Source organism: Rattus rattus, chromosome 3, assembly GCF_011064425.1.
Source record: "Rattus rattus isolate New Zealand chromosome 3, Rrattus_CSIRO_v1, whole genome shotgun sequence".
Classification (NCBI taxonomy): domain Eukaryota; kingdom Metazoa; phylum Chordata; class Mammalia; order Rodentia; family Muridae; genus Rattus; species Rattus rattus.
The window spans coordinates 203,771,469-203,797,717 of record NC_046156.1 but is presented as its reverse complement, the minus strand read 5'-3'; the positions used below and the strand labels follow the sequence as shown (position 1 = coordinate 203,797,717).

At 39.8% G+C, this 26,249-nt stretch overlaps 1 protein-coding gene across 3 annotated transcripts in view; it reads right to left on the bottom strand.

Moving 5' to 3' along the window:
• Positions 1-25,841, bottom strand: part of Zfyve16 (zinc finger FYVE-type containing 16) — a 44,551-nt gene extending 18,710 nt beyond the window's left edge. The window contains exons 1-10 of one of the 3 annotated variants that reach the window (XM_032899035.1): positions 25,789-25,841; positions 16,925-17,033; positions 13,820-16,095; positions 12,512-12,608; positions 9,589-9,750; positions 7,136-7,278; positions 4,739-5,117; positions 3,317-3,439; positions 2,038-2,193; positions 1,061-1,285 (exon numbers count right to left, since the gene is read on the bottom strand). In XM_032899035.1, the coding sequence (XP_032754926.1) occupies positions 1,061-1,285; positions 2,038-2,193; positions 3,317-3,439; positions 4,739-5,117; positions 7,136-7,278; positions 9,589-9,750; positions 12,512-12,608; positions 13,820-16,095; positions 16,925-16,994 (3,631 nt within the window). In that variant the 5' untranslated portion in view covers positions 16,995-17,033; positions 25,789-25,841. Of the gene's footprint in view, positions 1-1,060; positions 1,286-2,037; positions 2,194-3,316; positions 3,440-4,738; positions 5,118-7,135; positions 7,279-9,588; positions 9,751-11,885; positions 12,609-13,819; positions 16,096-16,924; positions 17,034-23,171; positions 23,557-25,788 lie in introns of those variants that run through there. The other 2 variants (XM_032899034.1, XM_032899037.1) reach the window with 2 other exon arrangements.
• Between the last annotated feature and the right edge of the window lie 408 nt (positions 25,842-26,249).

Sequence of the window (26,249 nt, the reverse complement as noted above, 5' to 3'; positions counted from 1 at the left end):
ACTCATAAGAAAATGAGGTTAGAAATTCAGTGTTTACATTAACATACCTTTACAGTTTTCTTGACTTTTAACACTAATTGTATTTCTATCAGTCTAGACATCTTTCACAAGTACGCATTCTGAAATAGAAGTAACTAAATTGTCTCTAAGATAATACATACTAAATTATTTAAGTCAAGTTCCTCATAGTTAAATATAATTTGCTACAGGTAAAACAAAAAAAAAATACTTTTAAAAAAAAAGCCAGGAATAAAGGTACAGAGGTATTTTTAAAGTGTAGCATTAGAAACAATTTTGAAATGACAAAAATAACCATATATAAAAGTCTAACAATTATAATAGTGCTCAAACCTTAATCTGTGTCTAAAGTAGGCATGTAAACACACACACAAACTTGTATGTAGGCGATGTATTTTATAGTACTTCTGAGTAGTTAGGTAAAGGCTAGGAATATAAACAGTAAAGTGAGGAAGTGAGACTAAGGAAATGGCAACCGCCATCTCTAAAGCACTTTTCTAAAAGTCTTCAACCCTTGACTCCATCCGCCAGTGTTACGACAGTATTACACTGAAGAATCACTTGCTTGTGTGCCAGCAGAGGGGACACTAAATTGCCTACTGTGTGGTTAAAACACAACTATCAACAGTACACGATTTTATGAACACTTTAACAGAAGTAGCGCTGTCAGTAATGTGAAGAACGGTGTTTTGCTTTGAGAGCCCGTAGTCTCTGCAAGTGAAGCGGGGACCGGGAGTCTGAGGTCATCAGCTTCACAGGAAGTGTAAGGGCTGAGAGCGGCTAGAGTGGCTGAGAGTTATGAGACCTTGCCTCAAAAATATCAAATATTAAGGTAAGTTATATAACTTATGAGCATACTAATAGCTCATGAAACACCATCTTTTTCACACTAACTTGATACAAGAGGGTTGTTGTGGAAATTTAAAAATACACCAAATCAAAAGTAATTCTATTAATCTAGTAAAAATTACTTGATTTCTCTACTGCTTTATCTTGAGTATATCTGAAAATACAACACCGGCCTCACTATTTTCCAGCTTACCTTTGTATTCTGCGCCCAATCTCAACATGAGACGCATAGGGAAAGCCTTTGCCCAGGGAATCTCCAGCTTGTGGATGAGAATGCCACAGAGAAAAGGGCTCCTTGGTACTGGGAGATCGTCAAGTTTCTGAAAGGTAGGTGTGATGAATAGGAACCCTCCGTGATCCTTGCTACTGAGAAAACTCTCAGTAAAGGTCAGATTGTCCAAGTTTTCTACATACTTTCCTGGAAATAACATTATTAATAAAGATATTTTAAGTTGTGTATTATTATTTCGATAAAATATTCTTAGTCTGAATGTCCTAATACACATTTTCTTAAGTAAAAGTAATGCAGAGATCTTTGCTGTTCTTGTATTTCTACTCTTACAGCAGCCTCTGTTGGGTGTGGTAGAGTGACATATCTCAAGAATGCCTAAGGCCCTACGGTTACTTCATGGCACCCAAAACAGTAAAAAGGCAAAGTGGGGAGCAGAGCCACTCCTGGAGATTGGGTTGGGGACTATAAGAAAAATTTGAAAATGCTCCCAGTTACAAAATATCTTAATATTTTTCTCCTTTGTGCATGGCAATAAGAAAAGTTACTCCCAGGGGCTGGGGATTTAGCTCAGTGGTAGAGCGTTTGCCTAGCAAGCACAAGGCCCTGGGTTCAGTTCCCAGCTCCGAAAAAAAAAAAAAAAAAGAAAGAAAAGTTACTCCCCTTCCAATGGAATATAGATAAGGACATAGATACATCTAGAAAACTGAGGCGGCAAAGGTATTTTCACTTATAAAATTAGAAAACTACATACAGACACTCATCACATAAACGTCTAGATTTAAAGAAATCAATGTAACTGAGCTCTTTGTAGAAGCCATCAGTTTCTTCACACAGTAAATCTTCAGCACAACCCGTATGGCTGAAATATAAAAGCCTTTAACTAGTTTTCCACCCCTAGTCTCGGCAGTTCAAAACAAAATGGTAATAAAGTAATGTACCTTTCGAAGCATCCTTATATATGGTGATGAATAGTCTAAAGATGTCCTTAGGAACTGTATCCTCATTTGGCAAGCATAGCAACAGGATAATAATTTCTGCCTGTCCCAAACCATGCAATCCATTGGTTGAGAAGTACCAATACTTATCTGAGGAATCTTGAGGAATAATGACATACAACTATAAATGTCAATTTTTATTAATTTAAAAGCTAAACATTACTTTTGTATAAAGCACAATTTACCCAATTTTTAAATTCTCTTGATTAAAAACGTTCAAGCATTTAGGATTCATGTACAATAAAACCAGAGATTATCACAGGAGACACCAGTACCAGCAATCACCTGGAAGTGAAGGGTGCACTGACAGAGGGGGAAGCGGTGTCTGCTGAGTGGCGTTTGTTTCAGAGAGGGAAAAAAAAATCAATGTGTTACTGAATAGTAAAGATTAAGCATTTAGGATTCATGTACAATAAAACCAGAGATTATCACAGGAGACACCAGTACCAGCAATCACCTGGAAGTGAAGGGTGCACTGACAGAGGGGGAAGCGGTGTCTGCTGAGTGGCGTTTGTTTCAGAGAGGGAAAAAAAAATCAATGTGTTACTGAATAGTAAAGATTATTTATGATTGTGAATGATTTATCTTATTTACTTTAATTAGGACTCAGCATTTGAGAAGCAGAGTAGGGAAGGCTGTCACAGGTTTGAGGACTGCCTGATCTACATAGTGAGTTTCAGGCCAGCCAAGGATATGCATTGAGTCCTTGTGTCAAAAACAAAGAAAAGAGGAAAAAGTCTTTACTGCTACCTAATCATGATTTCATTTACAAAGTTCGGTCTATCTAAAAGTACGACAGAAGACAGGCGGTTAGACACTAAGCATCAAAAAGTGCGTCCGCTGGGCCGAGAAGGCAGCCTAGCAGCAGCAGGATGCTTAGCACCCATACATGAACGCCTACATTGAATCCCTAAGGGACATGGGAGGAAAAGGAGGGGTCAGGAGAGGGGGCAGAAGCAGGCAGAGGGAGAAGGAAAATGAACAAAACAAAACCATCGCAGCTCAGCGGAGTATGCTGCAATCCCAGCACTCCACAGGAGGAGGCAGGGGAACATAAGCCAGAGGCCAATCACTGTTCCGTCTAGAATCATGCAGTCACATTTGGCTGAAGAGTATTCAAGTCTCTTCATTTTTCACTATTTGTCAACCAAAATGCAACATGAAGATATACTCAATTTAGGTATCTTTACTTGAAAATTAGAAAAAATGAATCTCTACTTACAAAATACCAACTTGACATTCACAAGTAGGTTTGCATTTAGAACAAATGTGGCAGGAGGAAATCCTTCACTTTCAAGAAGCAAAATGATCTGCTCATGAGATGGACGTTCTTGTACTACAGGCACTAAACAGCAGAAATGTGTTAGTCAGGACAAACGGCCTCTCAAATATGCTTGAAGTGAAAAAATGTCTAAATCTACCAAAACAGTTAAAAACAAAACCAAACACATTTCTCGAAACTGCTTCCCACTCTGTTCAATAATTACATATGCATTTTATCTTTCTACCTACTAAACGCCTAATGAATAGATATAACTCATATATATATATATATATATATATATATTCAATTACCATTGATGTATAAAAGTTTTGTACTTCTCAAGTTTTAAAACAAACACTTTTATCGAAAGTGGATTCTAGGGCCACAAAATGGCTCAGTGGGTTAAATAACTTGTTATGCAAGTTTACTTCCCTAGAACCTACTGTAGAAGGGAGCAGCCCAGTCCCTCAAAGCTGTCCTCAGACCACCACACATCACATGCACATTAACGTGGACTCTAATGTCTCAAGAGAATCTACATTCAGGCTTCCTGTGCTGCTTGCTGCCATACACATATGGGTGACATGTAGCCGCAGCAATGCAAAACCGGACGACCAATCAGAAAATGCATGATACTCAGGAACAGAGCTTAAGAGCACGTTTGTCTCTGGAGTAAGCTCACAAGATGTCTCCTACAGGCAACAGGGTAATAGTAAGCCTCTTCTCTCTGTGCTGACACGCAAACAACAACCCATGTTGTTTCAGGATGTAGTCTATGCTTGGGGAACAGGCAACTTTGAGTGGGAGGCACTCTGAGTCTGTCACAGGAGACCCAGCTCATCTGCTTTCTCTTTTCGCAAAGAAACAGAGACCCAGTGAGAGCAACTAACATGCTTAAAGTCATACATGAGGTAAGTAGCAGACGACGACCTACAGTTCCATGCTTTGTCACTGAATTACTGCTATTAAAAAAAAAAAAAGCTAGAGTTAAAACTCAAAGTAGAAATATTTCTGATGAGTTTCTTCATTGTGTTAGACTTTAATTCCTCCTAAATCAGAGATCCACATGTAATAAATGACTCAAAAATTCAAATCACTTTGGATTTGTTTTGTACTTTCTACAAGCTAAATTATCACCCCTTATACATAGCATAACAAAAATGTTTAAATTTTTAAAATGCATTTTATATACTAGAGACAAAATTCATATGTCCTTTTTAAAATGTTATTTTTCCTTAGAGCAGATATGGTATCTCACACTTGTCCTCTCAGCAGCCTGGTCTATACAGCATGTTACATGGTAGCATACAGCTGCACAGACTTTGTCTTTAAAATTCCAAACTAAGGGTTCTTTTCCAATTTAAGTAGCTACTATCCTACCTGATCCATCTTCTCCAGATGTGGCCAGAAGGGGAGGCAAACCAACGTCGTCATCTGGTAGAAGACTAATGTTATTGCAGACACATTTGGCAACACCACACAATAACCTGTAGTCTGAAACACTAGCAACAGGCAAACCAGTATTAGCAGGGACAACAGTAGGAGTAGATGGCTCCTCACTGTCCACAAAAACATCATCTTCTAGTGTGAAAGGGCCAGCTGTGGGCAAGCCTTCAGCGCCTGTGCTCCCAGGCAGTATCTCCAGAGGTGCAGCACGGCAAATCGGACTCTGAGTTATCTCACTTCTTAGAACGTCTCCTACACCGTTGTTTGCTTTCTCCACCGTAGGAGAGGGGGTATGGTCCACTTTATTTATCACCTGCAAAATAGAGAATAGAAAATTAAATCAGTCTATATTCTCTGTTCAAGAGTGAAATGTTGATCTCCATAACCAAAACTATTTTAACAAAAATAAAAGAAACCAAGGTAGGCTTCTAAAGTTCAATTTCCCAAAACATGAAGGCTCTCTGGCTTCTCTGAGTTCAGGTTTCACCACATTAAGGAGCACAGAGGTTTAGTTAATGACTGTACCTACTATGTTACACAGTGACCGACCGACTCACTCAGTTCTAGACTTTCTCCGTAAAACAGCCTGGGGAGATGGAGAAGGAGAAAAAGGAAGGTGGCAAAGGAGTGGCTGGGAAGCAGAGTAGAGAGCCCACAGCAGCACCCCGGAAAAAGCAACCACCAAGTCGTCTTCATCAAAGCCTCTTTCTCTTTCAGACTGCCCAGAACGGATTTTAAGGGGAAGAATTCATGACAGTGAGTGTGTTTAGGGTCTGTTCTGTTGGGACAGTGACTGAGGATACGTGTGAGCTAAGGACTACACCTTTCCTAACTCTGCCTACCTATAGAATCTACTCAACAACTTTCACTTGCGGGCGGTATAGATCACATGACCTCTACTTATACCTGGTACTGCAAGCTGTGTAAATGCAAGCATAAATAGCACCAACAAATACTTTCTTCAATGTATAGAAACCATTAAGCTAATATTAATCTAAATTAAATTATGATTCTCAAGTTGCAGTCCAGGGAATGCTGAAGTCCACAACGTCCTTTCAGAGGAACAATGAGGTCCTAGCTTCTCTTCATAAAACCAACAGAATCTATCACACCATACTCATGTCGAAGCAGAACAATGCCACTCTCCACTGACTGAAGTGATCTGGTTTTCAAAATATTATATATTGGCTTATATATTATAGAGTTTATAAAATGGTTTTACTTTTTAAAAACTTATACCAAGGGGTTGGGGATTTAGCTCAGTGGTAGAGCGCTTGCCTAGGAAGCCCAAGGCCCTGGGTTCGGTCCCCAGCTCCGAAAAAAAGAACCAAAAAAAACAAAAAAACAAAAAAACAAAAAAACCAAACTTATACCAAAAGAGGGCATCCAATGCCCTTATAGATGGTTGTGAGCCACCAAGCAGTTGCTGGGAATTGAACTCAGGACCTCTGGAAAAGCAGCCAGTGCTCTAAACCTCTGAGCCATCTCTCCAGCCACTATTATTTTTAATTAATAAATATTTTGAAGTTTTTTCTACCTTTGTTTTAAAACAGTAACTATAAATACATATAACCTATATAAACTATACTTTGCAGCTCTCTATAACATTTAAAGCTTATGAAGAGGTTCTGAAGTTATTTGTTTAAAAACTGAGAATCACTGCCTAGAACTAACGTTTAAAGGGGTAAACACAGGGCTGGAGGGATGGCTTGCAACTATGAGTGCCTACTGCGCTTACAGAGGACCAGAACTGACTACCAGCACCCACACCACGCTCCACATCCAAGGAATCCAATGCCCTCCTCTGGCTCTGTGGGTATCTGCATGCATATATATATATATATATCTTCAGAGACAGACACATATTCACATAATTAAAACTAAGTTTTTTCTTTCAAAAAAATTACTATTAACAATGTCAATCCAAGCATATCTCAGATCTAGGGGACCCAGGCTCCATAGTGAAGCAAGTGTGAGTGTACAAAAGCTATGTTTACCTTGTAGTATAGCCTACTACAAGGGAATACAGTGGACAGCACTGTATACATCTAAAGAGAAGGTCACACCTTTATTACAAACACTTTACTACTAAAGAATGCTAATGGCCATTTTGAGCTATTGGAAAAATGAGGCTGACAGGCCTGCCCAAGCAGCACTTCCCACAATCTTCAACTTAGAAATAATGTAGTTTGCAAGGTACTATAAGGGAAGCAAAATAAAGCAAAATATGCATATACATTTTTCTAGGCAAGTTCAAGGCATCCAGAGGATAAGCACGCTAATAACCACGTGAGGAATTATGATTTAACTAGTGCTTTTTAGGTTCCTTACTGTGGGCGCATCAGGTAAGACAGGACTAAAGTCATCAGAACACCTTTTACTTCCAGAGGATAATTTCGTAGTATCTGCAACTTCACCATTCGGCAGTATGCCATCTGCAAACCATACTCTCTTCTGTTCTCGGGAACATGGTCCTAAGATGAGTTGGAAAAGTCAGTTGGGTTATTTGGCAATATGGCAGTGTTATAACACCAGATAGGCCTGTTCATGTTGTCAGAATCCATCTGCTATTCACCCGAAAGTCCTACATCCTCAGAGAAGCCTAGGAAAATGGCTTCTCTAATTCATGTATCCTGAGAAGAGTCCATGGCTGTCTAATCCACACCAAGAGAGAGCAGCAGAGCAGTTGTGGTCATGGGAGTCTCGGGCTCTGAAAGGAAAGGGGAATCTTAGGGCTTATGGACAGCGGGGAAGATATAAGGCGAAGTCTCTATGGAGTGGCGTGTTAAGTCAGCTTTCCATCGCTAAAACAAACCACCGAGGAGATGACTGTTTCTCGGTCCTAGGTGGCTTAGCTCCATTTCCATGGCTTGTTACACGGTGAGGAAGATGAGGCAGGGCAGAGCTGCTCATCTCAGGGTGCCCAGGAAGCAGACAGACACAGTAAGAAAAAATGACAAAGCAGATACTTTCCAGGACACACCCCAGTGACCTACTTCCTCCAGCTAAACCCCGCCTTCTAGATTTTACCCCTCCCAAAAGGTCATGGGATTATGAAGCAAACAATAGATTAATTCACTGATTAGCTCAACACCTAAGAAATCCAGTCACTTCCCTAAAGCTCCATTTGTGAACACTGTACTGGGGACCAAGCCTTCAACACAGGAGCCTTTGGGACACATGAGATTCAAACTATAACCAGCAGCTACTGCACACACCTTAAGGGCTGAGTAAGGTACAGGAAAGAACAGACCGGGGCCTAGAAGATAAGCGAAGAAACCACACAGATAACAGAAAGAACTAAGTTTGAAAAGAAGTGTGAAACTGGATCACTTATATATTTAAGAGGTCTTTTTGTATTTTCATTTAATATACAAACAGCAACACTGTAGTTCTTACAATATGGGTCATAAACCTTACTAATACATATTACCATTTCCTCTCAAATCTGGAGGAAATATTTGTTTAAAAGCAGGAAGACTTATTTTTGTTGTTATTGTTGTTGTTAGAAAGCATCTAGACAAAAGAGTTACAAGAATTAAAATGAGATGATTTTAGAACATAAAAACACAAGAAGTTTCATGTCTCCTTTTTAGAATGGAGAAAATATGGAAAAATGGAATTAAGTACATGTATTTGTAACATGGGTGGGTGTATTAAACAAGGTGCCTTTCTTACATTTACAATAGTCTGATGATTTAGATTATCTATTTAAGAACACACAAATCATTTTAGACACAAACTTATTATCTTAGGGTTAAAATATACAATTTTATTACTATATCTCCATTCAGATATGATTATAAATAGAGTAATAATCTAAGCCCCCACCAACTCAACTCTCAGAAGAATCAAATTTATCTTTAACTGATATTTACAGGTATTTTCTAAAATGTCCCAGCCTTTGCTTCCAAACAATGTCTGCAAATATATACTGGCCTTGTATGAGGCTGAAAACGGTCACAATCTAGAACAAACTAGCAGATAATTCAAAGGTTGAAATAGATGCTATGGTAGGGCATGTCTGTAACCAATGACTCATGGTAGGTCACTTGAGTTCAGAAGCTTGGACTAGCTTGAGTCTTAAAAACAAAAGACAAATTCATACATAATAGTTTGTTATTATTGTAAAATATACAATTAAAGAGAAGTTTTTAAAGAAAGAGTATTTACTGGTTATCACGAGAACCAAGCCCCCATTCTACACTGAGCTCTTACATGCTGTCCTGGAAGTCTGGAAAGCACAAAGCTTAACCTTGTCTTCTTGCTAACTGGCTGTGGTCAGAATGTGCCAGGCATGGGGACTGGTGGGAAAGGGAGGCCAAATGTAGAAAAGGATGGGATTCTTTGTGCCCTAATCCCTGCTAGGATTTCTGCACCAGCAGCAGCACCAGCACCACGAGCAGCAGTTATGCCACAAGTCCTGCGACTTTCAGCACTCCTAACATTGAATCTAGCTCTCCCTCAGTCACCTGAGCACCAGCTGTAAGAGAGACACCTTGATGCTTCCAATATTTGCCATATGGTACCTTCCCAGGGGTCACAGAGCTTTAGCCATATGGTACTTTAGCCCCCAACGCTATCCCCTTCCACTCCCTGCAGTTCTGTGAATCCGAGACTCCTGAGCGTATCTCCAGTCTCCACCATGCACGTATAACGGGTTCCTTTCAGAAATCCCCCGACACACAACTGGTTTCTCTTTTCTGTCTGGATCCTGACTACTAGAGTATTTCTACTTAAATAACTTATTCTTGGTGTAAACCACAGCAGTTTACTCTGGTTACCTTCGACATTTGGTTGTTTCAGTGCTGAGATGGGCAAAGCTGTAGGTGAAGGTATGCTGGACGTTTGGGTCTCCTGAAGTGGCTGGGCAGTGACACACTCATTAGAATGATTAGACTTAAGACAAGCACCACCTGGACTCATCATCCTTTCAAATGCCTGAGCTATAAAGGGGAAAGAATAGTATTAACAACTTATGTTTTTGACCTTCCTAGTAAGCTATAATAAATATTTGATTTTTCAAGTTATAAGGAGAAAGAAATAAATGGCCAATCATGAGAAAGTGGCACTTGGCAAAGGTGTCCAAGTGACTAGCATTTAGTTGACAGCACTCCACTTTGATAAGCTATAAATGAGTTATTTCAATATTTTTCATTGTTGTATGCTTGATATCCACTGTAGAAAAATCATCTATATCAAATACAAGTATCTGTTTTTTCCTTTTACTCCTAAGATCTACTAGCAAAATGCTCTAGAGTAAATCTTTACGACCCAAATGATTGATTATTTCTTTGATCCTCATTTTAAAGTCTTCAATGGCTCTTTTATTTGTTTGAGACCAGGTCTCTCTGTGGAGCCCTGGCTGCCCTGGAACTCACTCTGTATACCAAGCTGGCCTTGAACGTAGAGATCTGCTGCTTCTCTCTGCCTCTCAAGTGCTGGGATTAAAGGTGTGCAGCACCATCCCCAGCCTTTATGTTTATGCTTTCTAATGAGAGTAAAGCTTCAAGCTGTGTAAATGACAGGCCCTGTAGGCTCCACATCCCTCGTCTCATCTCTGTGTACAGCCCACTGGCTCACCATGAGCAGCGACCTGAGCCTTTGGTCTTCAGGCTAAGCAAGTACAGTGTATGCTGTCTGCTTTCCCCTCTGCCTGGGACGTCCTCTCCACAGGTTGTCACACAGACCCAGTCTATTTCTTTCAAGTCCCTAGTCATGTATCATATTATCAAAAAGCATTATTATGGCCACTGACCTGTTTCTATCTATCTTTGTACATTTTTAACTTTAAATTTAGGGTATTATTACCATCTAATGGCCTCTCTGTTTAATATCCATTTATCTCCACATTCAAAATTTCCACTGATAACAGAACATCTATTTTGTTCTCAGCTAGAGCTCCAGAATACAAACTACTCCCTAAATACTATAGAATAATATTTCAGTAAGAACAAGGAACAGTACTGGCAATGGCATCTTCAGCACTTCTCCAAACTGAATGATGGTAAGTGCTATCATTGCTAGTCTTCCTTAATATCCTGGAATGACAGCGCTCTCAGAATCACTCCACTAGCTAGTAAAGTCCACACTCAGGTGTCTGGATCCAAGTCTACCTGACAGTATTCACATGCTGCTGAAGCTCACACAATCCCGAAAGCGCTCTCAACACCCACAGTCTCTACTCAATCCTTTCTTCCACTGAACGCACCTCACAGACTGAGTCTGTTCATGTCTGATAAAATTGTTTACATGACCACTTCAGTCAGTTTCTAGCCTAGAGTTGACATTTTCTTGTAATATATAAATCATTGATATTTCCCTAAAAGAAACTATGTAAGATATCGAAATACAATAAAACAGGGTATCTAATAAATTCACTCCATGACACATTCTTTTGTGTGTGCATGTTGATGGGAATTAAACTCGTGGTCTTGTACATGCTAGTCAAGCACTCTACCATTGAGTAACATTTCCATTATACATTATATCTTTGAGAAACCAAACTTTTATCTCCGTGTTCTCTGAAGTCTCTTTAATGAGCGTATCCTCCTATCTCTTGGGCTATACAGTTAGGATGTCTCTTCCCCAAATTTAACCTATCAACTCCAGCAATCCTAGCTTTTTAAGTAGGAACTTTAGGTGGAAACTTGCTGTAAAATTGTAATTCTAGCAAACTGCTTGGGCTAATAGCTACAGAAACAGTGCAAAAAGAAAACAATTATGAGCATGTAGCTTCTTCATAAACAATGGCAATAACATAAAAGTGTTAAAATGATACTCTATTATCTTCCAGAGTACAGGTCAACAGCAGGGAGCAGAGCAGCTTACCTCAGGCTAACAGACTCACACCAGAGCTTTTTGGAGAATTGCTGAAAAAATATATCTTCATTCAAAAGAGAAAAACAAATTATTATCAGGTATTTATTCTCCTGGCTAATAGGAGCTAGTGCACAGGCCTGGTCAAAAAAAGGGTCAAGTAATTTTTGTTGGGAATTAAACGGTCAACAAATCTTTGAAAATGCAAAAACTACTCAAAAGAACAGATATGTATCTAGAGGTGAAAGCACATTATCACACACACACACACACACACACACACACACACACACACCCTGTGGAAACTCGAGACCATCAAGGCCACTGCTGAAAATGGAAACTAGCTAGAGAGCCAAGAAACAATGGGAAACACAAACACGTGACATTCTAAAACTAAAAACAAGAATAGACCAAAATGTGCACACAGCATGGTGTCTATGAGTTTATAGAATCATACATGAGTCCTTATCTTCATTTTCATTTCAGGCAATTGTCTAGCAGGTAAGAACTACAGCCTTGCCTTCTAGCACTACTACAGAATCCAGAGCACCAATACATGGGCACTTTTACGACTGTCTCCATTTAGATGATGAGGATGGCAGTGATAATGAAACAGTTGGCAGGTGAAATGCAGCACTTAGGGACTTGGTACCTGTTAAAGGGTAATCAACTGCCACTCCAGAACCTGAGTGCTTCCTTTCCAGACTGGTAGTGCTAATTGTGAGAGTAGTATAAAAAGAGAAACTAACTTGACATGTCCCACCTACGCCAGATAAGTCAACACTAGGTCCTTGCCGTAAGAAAATAAAGAAGTTTATCTTTGTCATAATCCAGTTATTCTTAATATATGTTCATTTATGTAAGAAAACATGTCAGCTGAATACTCACCTTTATTAATAGTCTCATAGCAGATCACACATACTCTTGCTTCCTTTTCTAGATACTGAAGCTTACATTTCCTGTTACAACAGACACCACAAAATACCTATGAAGAATAAAACACTCAATTTGGTTTTGTCTCAAGCACAATAGAGGCAAAGGGATAGAAGCTCAAGACCTAATCAGATGAAACTTACTTTCTTTTATTATATGATCCATTTTTTTCTCATCACCACAACCATGAATATAATTATTTAATGATCTTTAAGTCAAGATTACTAAACAATCTTGACCGTCAAGGTTAAGTGGAATGAGAGATGTCTAGTTCTGGGTGTGCCTATGAGGGTGTTTCAAATGAGACTGGCAAACAGAATGACAACTAAGGGGAAAGACGTGCCCTGGATGTGACCAGCACTTCTAGTAGACTGGGGACCTGGCGAGCAGAAAAGTGGACAAGCTGTAGTCTTCCCGAGCAGGTCTACTGCTGCTGCCATCACTTGAGGACAACGAATTCCAGCTTCGTCAGCCCTATCAATGACTCCAGGGAGATCAGAGGCCTTTCGCATCACACAGGACTGCACAACTCATCCACCACCACCTTGATCAAAGGCTTCCAGCTTCCTGAACTAAGCGGCGACAGCACTATCTGCCTCTACAACATACAGATAACCATTTCTGGAATAATTAGCTCCTAACATCAAATTTAATGAACCCCTTTATAATTATGCATATATAATACATAAATATATACTAATTGTTTTTCTAGAGACCTCTAATATAATGGATATTTTTATTTATATGATATCTTTGATAAGGAAACATTTTGAAACCAATTATGTTAACTGAAAGGCATTAAAAACTTCCTTCAATAAATGTCTATCATTTAAAAAGCTTCCTGTAGCAGCCCAGTGGTAATAAGCTTGCCCATAATTTACAAGAACCTGGTTTTCTTAAGTAGGACACTATTTTGCTAAGGTAGAAAGAGTAGTTTGATCTGAAACCAACATGAAGAATACTGAATAAAAAGCATGCCTTAGAATTCATAGACAGCATCTTTATCATCAACCTCAATCAGGACACAAAGTCTGGCATGGTGTTCTTTATAGGCCACTGGCTCTCTCTCTATTGTTTTCCTAGGCAATGATCAGGAAACTGGCTGCAAAATGGGTTTACAGCTAAGAACTTGGAACGCTAATTTATCAATATGTGAGAGCACCGACACTTAGAGGACAGAAAAGAGTTTTCCTGGTGTCTGAGGACCCAGTTTTAATCCCCAGGACCGTGGACGAATAAAAAGCTAAGGTTTCTATAACTTACTTTCCCACAAGCTCGGCAGTGGTGTCGCCGTTTTGTAAAAGTGAATTTGACTTTGCAGTTCATACAGTTTGGAGCTTCTGAATCAGGAACCCACGTAGGTTGTTTCTGGCCCAAAACCAAGCCTTCTTTCCGTATATTCTCAGGCAGTGAATCCTTGTTTGCAGTTACAAAACTGGATCCACCTTCGGAATTACTTTCTATGTCGATATAATTGGAGTTGAAGCTAACCTGAGAATCAGGTGTATGATCTGCAGGGCGAGTGGGTGCAGCAGCAGCATTTGCTGTGCTTGGCTCGCCTGCTGGCACACCTACAACATGTGGCTTACTCGGTCCCTGTGAACTGCTTGTTCCTGGTGGACGACTCGGCAGCTGCTTAGGTCGAGCTCCTCCAACAGCCTGGGTGTTAATACTGGGTACTGGCACTTCACTCCGTATGTCAGGCTGACGAGCAGATAACCCTCTTTCCGTTGGAATTGTGCTTTTTTCTCCTACAGAAAGACCACCATTTTGTACTGTGTTTTCTTTATCAGTTGTTTCACAAATCACAACGCCTCCACTTTCGCCAGCAGCTCCTGCTTCAGCATTGAAGTATCTATCACCAGCATTTTCATCACGTAATCCTTTCATATCTATCTGATTCATCTGCAACTGTGAATCACTTGCATTTTCTCCAAAAGACATGGGGTTAGAGTTCTGAAGACTCTGTTCCTTCAGAAAAGCATCAAGTTCAGCATCGCTAACCAGTATGCCACTTCTCATGCTTTCATCAATATTAAAGTAATCTAACTCTTGCCCATCCATATCGCCACTGGAAAAAGTGAGAGCTTCACACTGACCAGGAGCCTCTGAGGCACTCATGGTAGGGGGTGCCATTTGAGACCCAGCTGTGGCAGGGTTGGTACCCTCAGGGTACTCCAAAGGCTCACCGCTGATTACCATCTCCTCAAGTTCAACCTCTCCATCCCCTTCCTTTTCATTTACTGGCTGAAGAAACATGCTTTCCTGCTTTTCCTTCTTCAGGAGATCTGTCTCCCCATCTAAAGCGGCACTCTTCTGTATCTCCTCATGTGCAGTTACTGCATCATTGTTCTGACCTTTAGACTCATCAGAGGGTAAAAAATCACCGTGTGCATTACAGTCAACTAAGGATCCACACAAAGACCCAGACAATGAAAGACAGGACAGTGAAGGGGACACACCATCACTCGAAACATGTAGAGATGAAGAAGAAACTTGGATGACATCATTATTATCTTTAAGGTCTGAATTTACCAAGTCCTCTGCCACAGTCTGCTTTATGAACACAGCAGTTCTACTTTCCTGGACAGAAAAGTCAGGTAACTTGAAGTTTTCATCTTTTGAAGTTAGGTCATTTGGGGATATCCCTTCATTTTTTGGAAGCTTGCAAGGCATAGCAATTATGCTACCTCCTTCTTCTAAACACTCTGTACTATTGCCTGCCACGCCTACTTTCTCTTCTGCCAAATCACCGTCATCTTTTAACAGCTCACATGGCAGCCTCTGGTATTGTGGGCTATCTTTGGTATTGGACATTTCTGAACTTTGTTCAGTCAAAACAGATGGCATGCCAAAATCAACTGCTTCTAACTCATTAGAAATCATTTTATCCTTTAAATTTTCTGTTCTACTATATTTACAAGAATCGGAAAGTGCCATGTCCACTTCTGCACCCGATTCTTGGATCCTACTGTTATCTCTGCTTTGCACACCAGCGTTGGTATTATCCTGCTCTTCCCTGACAGCCTGACTACCACCGTCTACTGAAGAAACAGCGAGAGTATCTGAAACTGAAGACAAATCCAATCCGATCAAAACCTCTGAACCTGAAGACGAGTCCAGTGTGATCAAAGTATCTGCAGGAGACTTCGAGTCATCTGGCAATAACTGTTTAATGTCTTCCTCACTACTGGTGGCGTGTACTAAGTTACCCATGTCACTTATCAGGTCACAAACAGGCTTGCTACATCGTCTCATACACGAAGGCTGGATCTCATCTGAAGTACTAGCATCCACGGAAGAAAGAAGATCAAGTCCCGCCACGTTTTTTTCATTCTGTCTAGAGGTTAACGCCTCAGGTATCTTTCCTTGGAGAAAGGTCTCATTTGCTTCACAGCATGTTTCTGATGAGGCATGACTACTAATGCATCTTTGGTCCTTTGACAGTAAAGCCAGCTGTGGAGAGGCCAACTCTGAAGAAACTGAACACTGGTTAAAAGCATAAACATCCTGCACATCTTGGAAGTAATCTTGTTTTTCTAGGAAAAAAAAATAGAAAACACAGTTATGTGGATGACCCAAATCAAATAAAGGTTATGATGATAAGGTTTTAGGACTTCACATTGACTTTCTATTTGCTATGAACCTTCTAGTTTTACCTCTTAATTGTCATAGGTGACAGAAACACTGTCAATAACTCAGCTGCACTGTAAACCATACCAGAAAAGGCTGACAGGCAATCTTATCTTTAGCTGCTTTTGTTCTGTCATTGTCCTGATTGAGTTTTGTAAACTTGACACAAGCTAGAGTCATCTGCGAAGGGACTCTCAGTGAAGAAAACATCCCCACCATATATCTGGAGGCCAGTCTGTGAGGGTTACTTTGATTAGTGGTTCATGTGAGAGCGCCCAACCCACTGTGGGTGGTGCTACTTCTAGGCAAGTGGTTCCAGGTTGTATAAAAAATAAGGAACAAGCCATGAGGAACAAGCCAGGAAGCATTACTCCTCCATGTTCTTTGCATCAGTCCTTGAGCTCCTCCCCTGACTCCCTTCAAGACGGATTATATTCTACATACTGTGAGGTCCATTTCCTAACTTCATTCTGAGGAAATACCATCTCTTACAGAAATGACATTTCATTTTACAGAGTTCTATCTATTTGTTTTTAGCTTCTTCATCAAGATTTTCTAAGTTCGTATCTACAAATTAACTTTTATTTCTGACTATTGGTATAAAAATAAGCTAATATGCTATAATGAAGCAGGCACATTTTTGATAGAACGTTAACAATGTGACCAAGATTGAATTCGAATTTTGTTAAGGAGACATTTTAAGATTCTAGAAGCAAAGTAGAAAAACCAACAAACCTGGGTTCTGCTCAAAATCATCAAGAAGTTTGTCCAAGTCACTGACAGCTGCTTTAAAGTAACTGTCCATCCTTCCTGCGGGCTTACTCACAGTTTAATTCTTTTATGTCTAGAAAATAAAAAGTGCAATATTATATCTACTTTCTACTATATAAATATTATACCACCCATTCTCTGTCAATACAACTAACAAAGTAGAAACAAAAGTAAAATTAAACAATACTTCTTTCCCATAACTTAGAAAGAAAAATGGTCTCTACATGAAAATTTCACAAAAGTCAACTTTTACAACACAACATCTGTACACACAGGCTGTGTGGGAAAACTTCCTGACCTGTGACATAGCTGAGGCAGAAACTCTACCTGGTGAGCTTGAGACACTGCAAGAACCTACCAGTGACCAACACCAGAAGGAAAGAATCCCAGTTAGGGGGCTCTTTCTCACTTAAAGGGCAAGTGACCATCAAAATAATGAGGAACATACCGAACTGAAAATAGTTCAAATAAAATTTAAAGACCAAAAAATCATAGCAACATTAAATCCAAAACCAAAGCATCCCATCTACTGGAGGAGTGCTAGGGTACTATTACTCTGAGAATTAATAAATTAAGGAAAATGAACAGAGAATAATCCTTCACTATTTACAGAATACACTATTAACAATAGTTGTTAAGGAAATGTTCTTTAGGTAAGAATTTGAATAAATAAATGCAGACGGACTTAAACTTAAAAAAAGTCTTTTCATAGCTTCTAATGCAATAAATGGGTAAGCAATGTTACCAATGAGTGTTAAGACTTTAGAGGAAAGTCTGATAGGGGACTTCAAAATGTTAGGGTTGGGTCGCTTCACTGCAATCCAGTGATCAGCTTCACCACTGATAATGTGGAAGAACAACCTCACAGAGAACACGAGCCTGAGCCTAGTTATACCACTAACTGCATGCTTGCAAGAAACTCAGTCATTTAAAGACAGCTAAGGAGATTTAAAACAGCAACAAACAACAACAACAACAAAAAGAAATAACAACCACAGCAAAACCCAAAACAACCAACTTTTTAAGTTAATACAGGAGATATATATATGCGCATATACATACATATACACACACACATATGTATACATACGTATGTGTGTATATATGTGTATGTATATATATATATATATAAAAGAAAGAAAAATTACTTCCAAAGTATTACCAAGTATCTTTTTAAAAGGTGCAATAAGGGTTGGGGATTTAGCTCAGTGGTAGAGCTCTTGCCTAGCAAGCGCAAGGCCCTGGGTTCAGTCCCCAGCTCCAAAAAAAAGAAAATGCTAAAAGGTGCAATAAAGCAATGCAAATTTTATAAAAATACATTCAAACGAAAGGACAGAGATAATTAAAAACATTCCAATGTTGCCTGGGATACAGAAGAACAGGAGTGAAATAAGGTTTTTAGAACTAAACATGATTGAGAGGCCTGACCTAAGGCCTCAGGTGATTCAGAAGTAGAGAGCACAAAGGGAGAGATTACTAAGCAACAAGCACAGAGAAAGAAACGATTGGTGTAAAATAGAAATGTAGAGGTCCAATCCTAGAACAAGAATAGTATTCCTTCCATAAGCGGTAAAGAGCCTGAGAAAACTTCATTTGAAGGCAATGTCAAGAATTTTTTCCAGAATTCATGAAAAACTCAATGAATAAAAATATATCACATCACAAAAACCAGAAATTCACATTTTTAAAGTACATTATAGGTGAACAAATAAACTCCAAAGATAGAGCAGCCAGAGAGAAAGGTCATTTTCAAAGTTACAACAATTACACTTATAACAACACTAAACCAAGGTACACTTCAGAAGCATTTTCAGTAACAGTCTATGGTATCCTGATTTAATAAAGCCTATTAGTTCTTGTCTTCATTGTCAAAAAAATACCATTCTACCATACGCACAGAAATGTACACACACACACTATATCTATGTATCTCTATCTCTAGATCTATATCTACCTCTATATGCAATAGAAGGAGTCTGAAGGAAGAGACAATGCAGGAAGTGAAAGAACACCAAAGCATATTCTGAGAGAAAGAAGCATCTATGCAATTATGAAACAGGAACACAAAACCATAGGGAAGGAACACATGGGAAACAACAGTTAATCAAAATGTCAACAGTGGAAATCTTAAAAAAATTCATTCATAAGACACACTAACAAGATTAAATGTATTTGTTAAAAAGAAGCAAAACTTGAAACCAACAGTTTAAACTTCCAATTTGGGAAACTATGTTAAACAAACAATTTATCCCAAAGAGAAATACCAATAAACTGACAACTAAAGAGTACTGGGCTTGTGGCTGTGAGCCGCCTTACGAAGCATTCACTTACGCATTGTGTTATATTTATATGTTTTTGTTATTTTTTAATGTTATTTGTTTGGATTTTTGACAGTCTCATTTTGTCCACAATGTCCTAACTCAATATACACCCCCAAATAACCTTGAACCCCTGACACTCTTGCCTCTCCTGAGTGCTCCTGTTACAGGTATACAGCACGACTTGGAAGAGAGCACGTGGAAGTGGCTTCGTTCACAGAAAAGATGGAGGCAGCCACAGCGTGTAAGGTCTTTAGTGGGCACACGGGAGGGTAAGTAAACCGCGGTGCAGATACTACTTAGTGAGATCCGTTAGCCAGCCACAGGAGCACAGGAAGGACCTCTAATCACATACAAATAAATAGGGACTCTATGATCCAACTATGTAGCATTCTGGGAAAGTAATGCTACAGACATAACAGACATACCAGTGACTGTCAATGGCTTGGAACTGGGTAGGGCTGGAGAGGACTAAAGAATACAGAAGATATTTCATGGTAATAAAGTTACCTGTATGATACGATGATGAACCAAAAGAATAAACACTTAAAAATATCCATATAAGTTTATAGCACAAAGAACACCTTTCAGTGTACACCTGACAAAGAACAAAAGACTTATAAGGTCAGAGACCCCAGAAGGAAATACTGAATGGACTAAGCATCAAACCTGATTACAAATGTATGGAACAATGCCCTAACGGGGAATGGAGGAAAAGGAACTGCCTTTTGGAAATAAATGTTTAAGACTAAAAGCAAAAAGAACACTAGCACAGAACTCTCACTTCCTAAAGCGACTACTTACTTTAGTACATGCAGAGTGTTATTTAAGTTACTTAATACATTTACTGTAACATCTGGAGCCACCTTCTGGAATTTAAACTTTCATAGGAGGGGACTAGCATTTTGTTCACTCATATATTCAGTGTCCTTTTCCCGTCCCCACTTTTTGTTATTTTACATGTATAGGTGTTTTGCTGCACATATATTTATGTACCACATGAATACCTGAAGAGGTATCATATGCCCTGGACCTGGAGTGAGGCAACATGTGCTGGAAATTGACCTGAGTCCTCTTAAAAAGCAGCCAGTGCTCTTAACTGATGAGCCGTCTCTCCAGTCTCATCTTCAGTGTCTTTATCAGCGCCCACTGTGTAAGGTATGCTGTTGAGTGAACACAAGAGTTTCTGGAGAAATGCAACAGGATTGGTTATCATTCTGGAATTAAATTTCTCAACAGTAACAACAGAGCCAAGAAACATGGGAGCCATGCCTCTAAAATCTAAAAGTTACAAATGAAGCCATCAACCAAATGTGAGGGTTGAAAGAGTGTTTAGATGTACTGAAAGATGTATTTTACAAATTACAAATATACAGGAGACTCCAAAGAAGACAAAGACTTGAAATCTAGGGAACAAAAGGAATGCATACAAGATCATAAAATGGTAGCCCAGGAAAACTGCAATATAGCAGGCCAAGGACAGAAACAAGGTGCCAGAGATCTTACAAAAGATAATGTAAAACAACTATATTATTGGATATATTTGAATCTACTCAGAGGTGAATAGCCTATCTTGTCTGAGGGCTTAAAATCCCAAAGAATACAAAGTACACTTTAACAAAAGCATGAGTCAGGAGTGGTGGCACAGGCCTTTAATCTCATCACTCAGAAGGCAGAGGCAGGCAGAGTTCAACACCAGCCCGGTCAACAGAACCAGTACCAGAACAGCCAGGACTACACAGGAAAAATCTATACCAAAAAACAAAACAAACAAACAAGCAAAATATAAAATATATTATGAAAGGTGCATGAGCGGTAGAGAGATACAAAAACTTAAGGTCACTTGTTACTCTAGAAAAGCAGCGATTACATAATGATACACACAGATAACTCAAAGTTAACGTGTAAGTAGCTTGAGGGTGCCAGGGAAAGAATGGGCACTGCAGTGCTTAGAGAGGGTGGGCGCAGCCAGGCTAACTCCTGTATTTAATATGCAAATGCTCCCAACTAGAGCAGGGCAGGCGTGAAGAGGAGAGGGAACTGAACAACTAAATGTGTTACTCAAACATCTGGAGGTTAAAAACACTGAAGTCACTAGACTGAGGCTGTCTGTTTCAGTTTTGTGAGAATTAGTCTTTACTGCCCTAAGGCATCTACTTCTAGTAACAAATTGACTTCATCCCTAGACATTTAAAGTATTATTTTATTTGTATCATCTGTAGAAGAATTTAGAAATAGTTGCTGAATCATCTTCCCTAGTCTATGATTCAAACAGGAAGCCTAGACTTAAGATGAGGAGTCTACTCATCTCTGGAGAGTAGGATTCTGGGTAAGAGCAATAAAGGGTAACTAGATTAGGTTATTCAGCATAGTAGCTCATATCATTTAATCTTTATGTATGGTATGGTTGCCCCACTCCCTTTTTGAAAAAGGATCTCACTAGTGATATACCCCTAGTAGGCCTGGAACTTGCTATGTACACCAGGATAGCTTTGACTTGTAGAGGTCTGCCGGCCTCTGCCTTTTGAATACTAGGATTAAAAAAGTATATGCATCAGGCTAGTTGTCCCTTTGACAAAAAGAGAAAAATAAACTAGAATGGTAAAAAAATAAGCCAGGAGTGATGACATATGCTTGTAATCCCAGTACTCAGGAAATAGGCAAGAAGATCATAAATTCAAGACCAGCCAGTCTGATCTACATAGCAATTCGAGACTAGCCAGCACTGTATAGTGAGACACTATCTCACAAAACCAGTAAACATACAGTTTTCACTAGCAAAAGTCAGCGAACTTTAAAAACAAACCAAAGATTCCAATAAAGAACATCTATTTGTGGGCTGGAAATGGCTCAGTGGTTAAGAGTATTGACTACTCTTCCACAGGTTCTTAGTTCAATTCCCAGCAACCACATGGTCGCTCACAACCATCTGTAATAAGATCTGATGCCCTCTCTGGTGGGTCTACAGTGTACTCAGAAAAGAATAAATACATTTAAAATATATTTTTTAAAAATCTATTTGCGAAGTGTCTCAACATAACACACTACTAAGCATACTATTTGAAGTGCCAAAAATACAGGAAACAATACAACTCAGCATTTGTAAAAAGTATGACAACACAAGTACTTTTTGTTGAAACTCTAACACGAAGTACTTACTACTAAGCTGTGGGTTTTCACATTTCAATGAAGCAGACTGTGCTTTGTGGCTAGCAATGCATTATAGATTAAAGAAGCAAACTACATGCACATACTCTCTACTTATGGATGACTCACTCTCTACTGTTTATGTGGAGACGCATTGGTAAGATTTGTTTCTAATCTCGGGTATATGAAAATGACCTTTACCTGATTACTTCTATGATTTACTCGTGAGTGTGGCTGGCCAAAGAGAACTTCCAGAAGCTAACCGTCCTCCATCGTGTGTGAGGGCTCTAACTCCTCAGGCTCTCAGGCTTGGCTGCAGGCTCCTTTACCCATTAACCCCTTGTGCTAGCCCAACGATAACTTGACACATTTTTACTAACTTAACCACTTAAATACTCTCAGATTTCCAAACAAATTTTTGTAGTATTTACTTTCAAAACAGTTTTAAAAGTCTATTCATGGTTTTAAAAAATTTGCTAACAGGGATGATTAATAAGAAAATAAAACACGAGTAAAACTTCTAGAATTGCTAAGGTGAGAGACAATGAGGATACGAGCAGAGACTGAGGTGAAGATGACACAGAAAAATAGCTAAAGAACCAGAACGCTTGGAGACTGAAAAAAGGAGATGGCTGGGATTACCGACAGACCCCACACTGGGTGACCGGGTAGACCAATGGACATATGACTGACCATCACAGGCAACTCAAGAGGAGCAGAAAGAAGGGAAACACTTTCTCGACTACCTTGAAGCACCTTGAGAACATCCTGGGGAGATGTCCAAGAAGCTGTTGAATATAAGGACCTGGAATACAGAGAGGATTCTGAGATAAATTAGATTTGGAAATTGGCAATTCACGGCAAAACAATGCTGTGAATGGAAGTGACCTACAAAAGGATACAAGAATATAGAAGCCTGACAGTGGACAACTAATGGTCCCCAAATCTGTCTACATAAAACTGTGCCCTCGGTTACATATACTTCTGTAGGAACTAACCAATATACAACGTCAAAACATAAATGTACAACATAAATCCATTTTCCACAAAGATTGTTAAAATAGTATTAGCAAAGGGGAAAATACAGAGGAACAAATACTAAACAAAATCTAGTGCAGGATTATGTAACCCTCTCAAAACTAAATTATACATCTCTACGTTTTACTTTAACAGGGTAAAAAATGATAATTTTATTATTTTCCTTAAAAATAATAAAAATCTGTTAGAAGGCAGTTGGACACTAGGCTATAAGTGGGTATAAAAATTGTACAGAAAGACAGTAATACAATCATGAAGGAAATGTTCAATGTACACTAGAATAATTAGGATTTAAAAACATCCAAGATTTTCTTAAATATAATAAAGTATTTGGTGTTGGTAAGGTATAAGTTTTAAAAAAGAATCTCAACAGCTAGGGAGAGAAAATGATACAGCCTCTCAGGCAAACAATGTAGAAATAGTAGAAAACCATATATAGTAATAGTCTGGGGTGGGAGGAATCCAAATTCTCTCTTTAAATTCAAGAAGCCAAAACTACTGAAAAATATGCAGATACTTTACCAATAATTAGGTGAAATAAGTCAAACAAAAGACCAGGGATACAACAGAAAATTATAGAAGGAATCCAAGTTAACTTCTGTCTATCAAAATACATTAAAAGGGAACATAAGTCTATGACCTAGCAATTCAACCTCTAGAAAAACACAGTCCTCAAGAACACAAGGAACTTTCAATGTTGCAAAGTTTGTAAGTGGGAAGTGCAACAAGTGAAGAGCTCATTTAATTCCATCAGTTTTCTCATGCTTTGCTGAGAAATCCTAAACGCAGGGTCTTCCAGGTCTTCTCTCTTCTAGCCATTAACTATACAGAGACAGATTTCCTTCATGTGCTTTAAACTTAACAAGACAGCACACCAAGATGAACTAAGAAACACAAGAATTCAGCTGTCTTTCTACTATGACAGACACTAAAGTAACTTGCTTCCTGGTAGAGCAATGCCACCCTTCTCTCTAAACTTAGTTTGGAATATAGTTGGCTTTCAACAGAGACATTTAGTTAGTGCACTGATACTTTACTCTCATCTTGTTTAATTCTGAGACGCAATTTACTGTGTACCCCAGGCTGGCCTATAGCTCAATCCTCCTGCCTCTGTTATTTGCTGGAATTACAGTCATGACCCACCATGCTTCATTGTATTACTATTTTTAAGTGAATACGAAAAAAGAAAAAAAAAGAAAAGAAAAAGAAAATTTTGAGTTTTAATTTCCAAAATGTTAAATATTCTGCATTAACAATTACTTTTTCCTCAATATTTTTCAATTGTTATTATCTTCAATCAGATGGGGAACTATGTGTAATTGGTATTATGATTGGGGATAAAAAATAGTCTTATCTATAAGATAGCTACTTCAAAAAGTAGTTTTTGATCATATATTATGTGTACAGCTTTTTAAAAAGTAATGGGTGTATGTGTAAGGCTTTTTAAAACATGGGAGAGGCGAGCAACACCCTGGTCATTAAGTTTAAAATGCAACAGGAGCAAAAGGGGCAAAGAAAAATGTCAAAATGTTAAGCAGCTAGCTACTTTTGCATGGTAGAATGGTAACTATCTCATTCCTGATTCCTTCCTCTAATTTTTAAATAGTTTGCCACTTAACGTGTAGTTTAATATCAAAGAGAAGAGAAAAATAAAGAAGTTACATGAAAAAGCAGACAGAGCTCTACTCAATCTAACCACCAAAGTTTTGCCAACTCAAAAAAACACCAAACTCAAAGTGACGGAATCGGATGACATCACCAAATTATTCTTTGAATTAGAAAGATGAACTTAATATTAAATTTATGGGCCGGTTTTCTGACATGTCTAACCAAGAACACGGGTCTGGAATGTAACATATTGCAATCACGGTCGTACCAACAGGTTAACCGTTAAAAGTTAAGGTCATCTCTTCAGAGGCACCAAAGACAAGACAGGGAGCGAACACTGGGGCATCCGTGAGACGGAGGAGACGGCGGCGATAACCGGTGCCTGTGGGACTCGCGGGATCCAGTGCGCCCCGGCACCGCACGGCGGGCCTGAGGTGGGGTGGGGTATCCGGGCCGCACAGAGCCCAGGGCGGCAGGCGGGTCCCGGAGGAAGGCGAGGCCAGGCCGTCGCAGCCCAGCGAGTCCGCGGCCGCCCCGCCCCTCCGCCCGCAGTACGCTGAGGAGAGGCCGGTGGCGGCTCCGGGACTCTTACCTCCCCACGCCCCGCCGAGCTCTCCGGGACTCGACGCGACGCCGCAGTGAGGCGTGCAGGGCAACCCGACAACAACACCTAGGACAACGCGACGCCGACACAGATCTCGTCCCCAGCCGACCTACCACAGAGGGGCGCAGGCGCAGAGAATGCTTCTCGCTGCCACACCCCCTCCAGGGAGCCTCATCTCTGCGCATGCGCGCTGCTGGGGTCCGAGCCCAGGCCCAAGGGCGTGCCGGAAGTGGCGGAGCGACTCTGCTCCCGGCTGGAATCCTGCGCTCGGACGCTGTCCAAAGAACGCTCTGCTGCTGGCCTCAGGAGGCGACTCACACCACAGCTCAACTGACGCGGCGCTCCGGTTTGCACCGGCCAAAACCAGCGGCGGACACCGTATTTCACCTCCAAATGCTGATCCCAGCGCGAGCGGAGCGACAGAGCCCGCCCTACCCTTCTGGCTGTACTTCTGCATTTCCAACCCGCTGTAGCCTCCAGAGCAGCTGCTGTCTAAAATCAGAAGCCAGCTAACCTCTCTGAAGGAGATGCGGGACACCCGTGCTCTCTCTACTTCGGACTTTCGTCCTTTTCA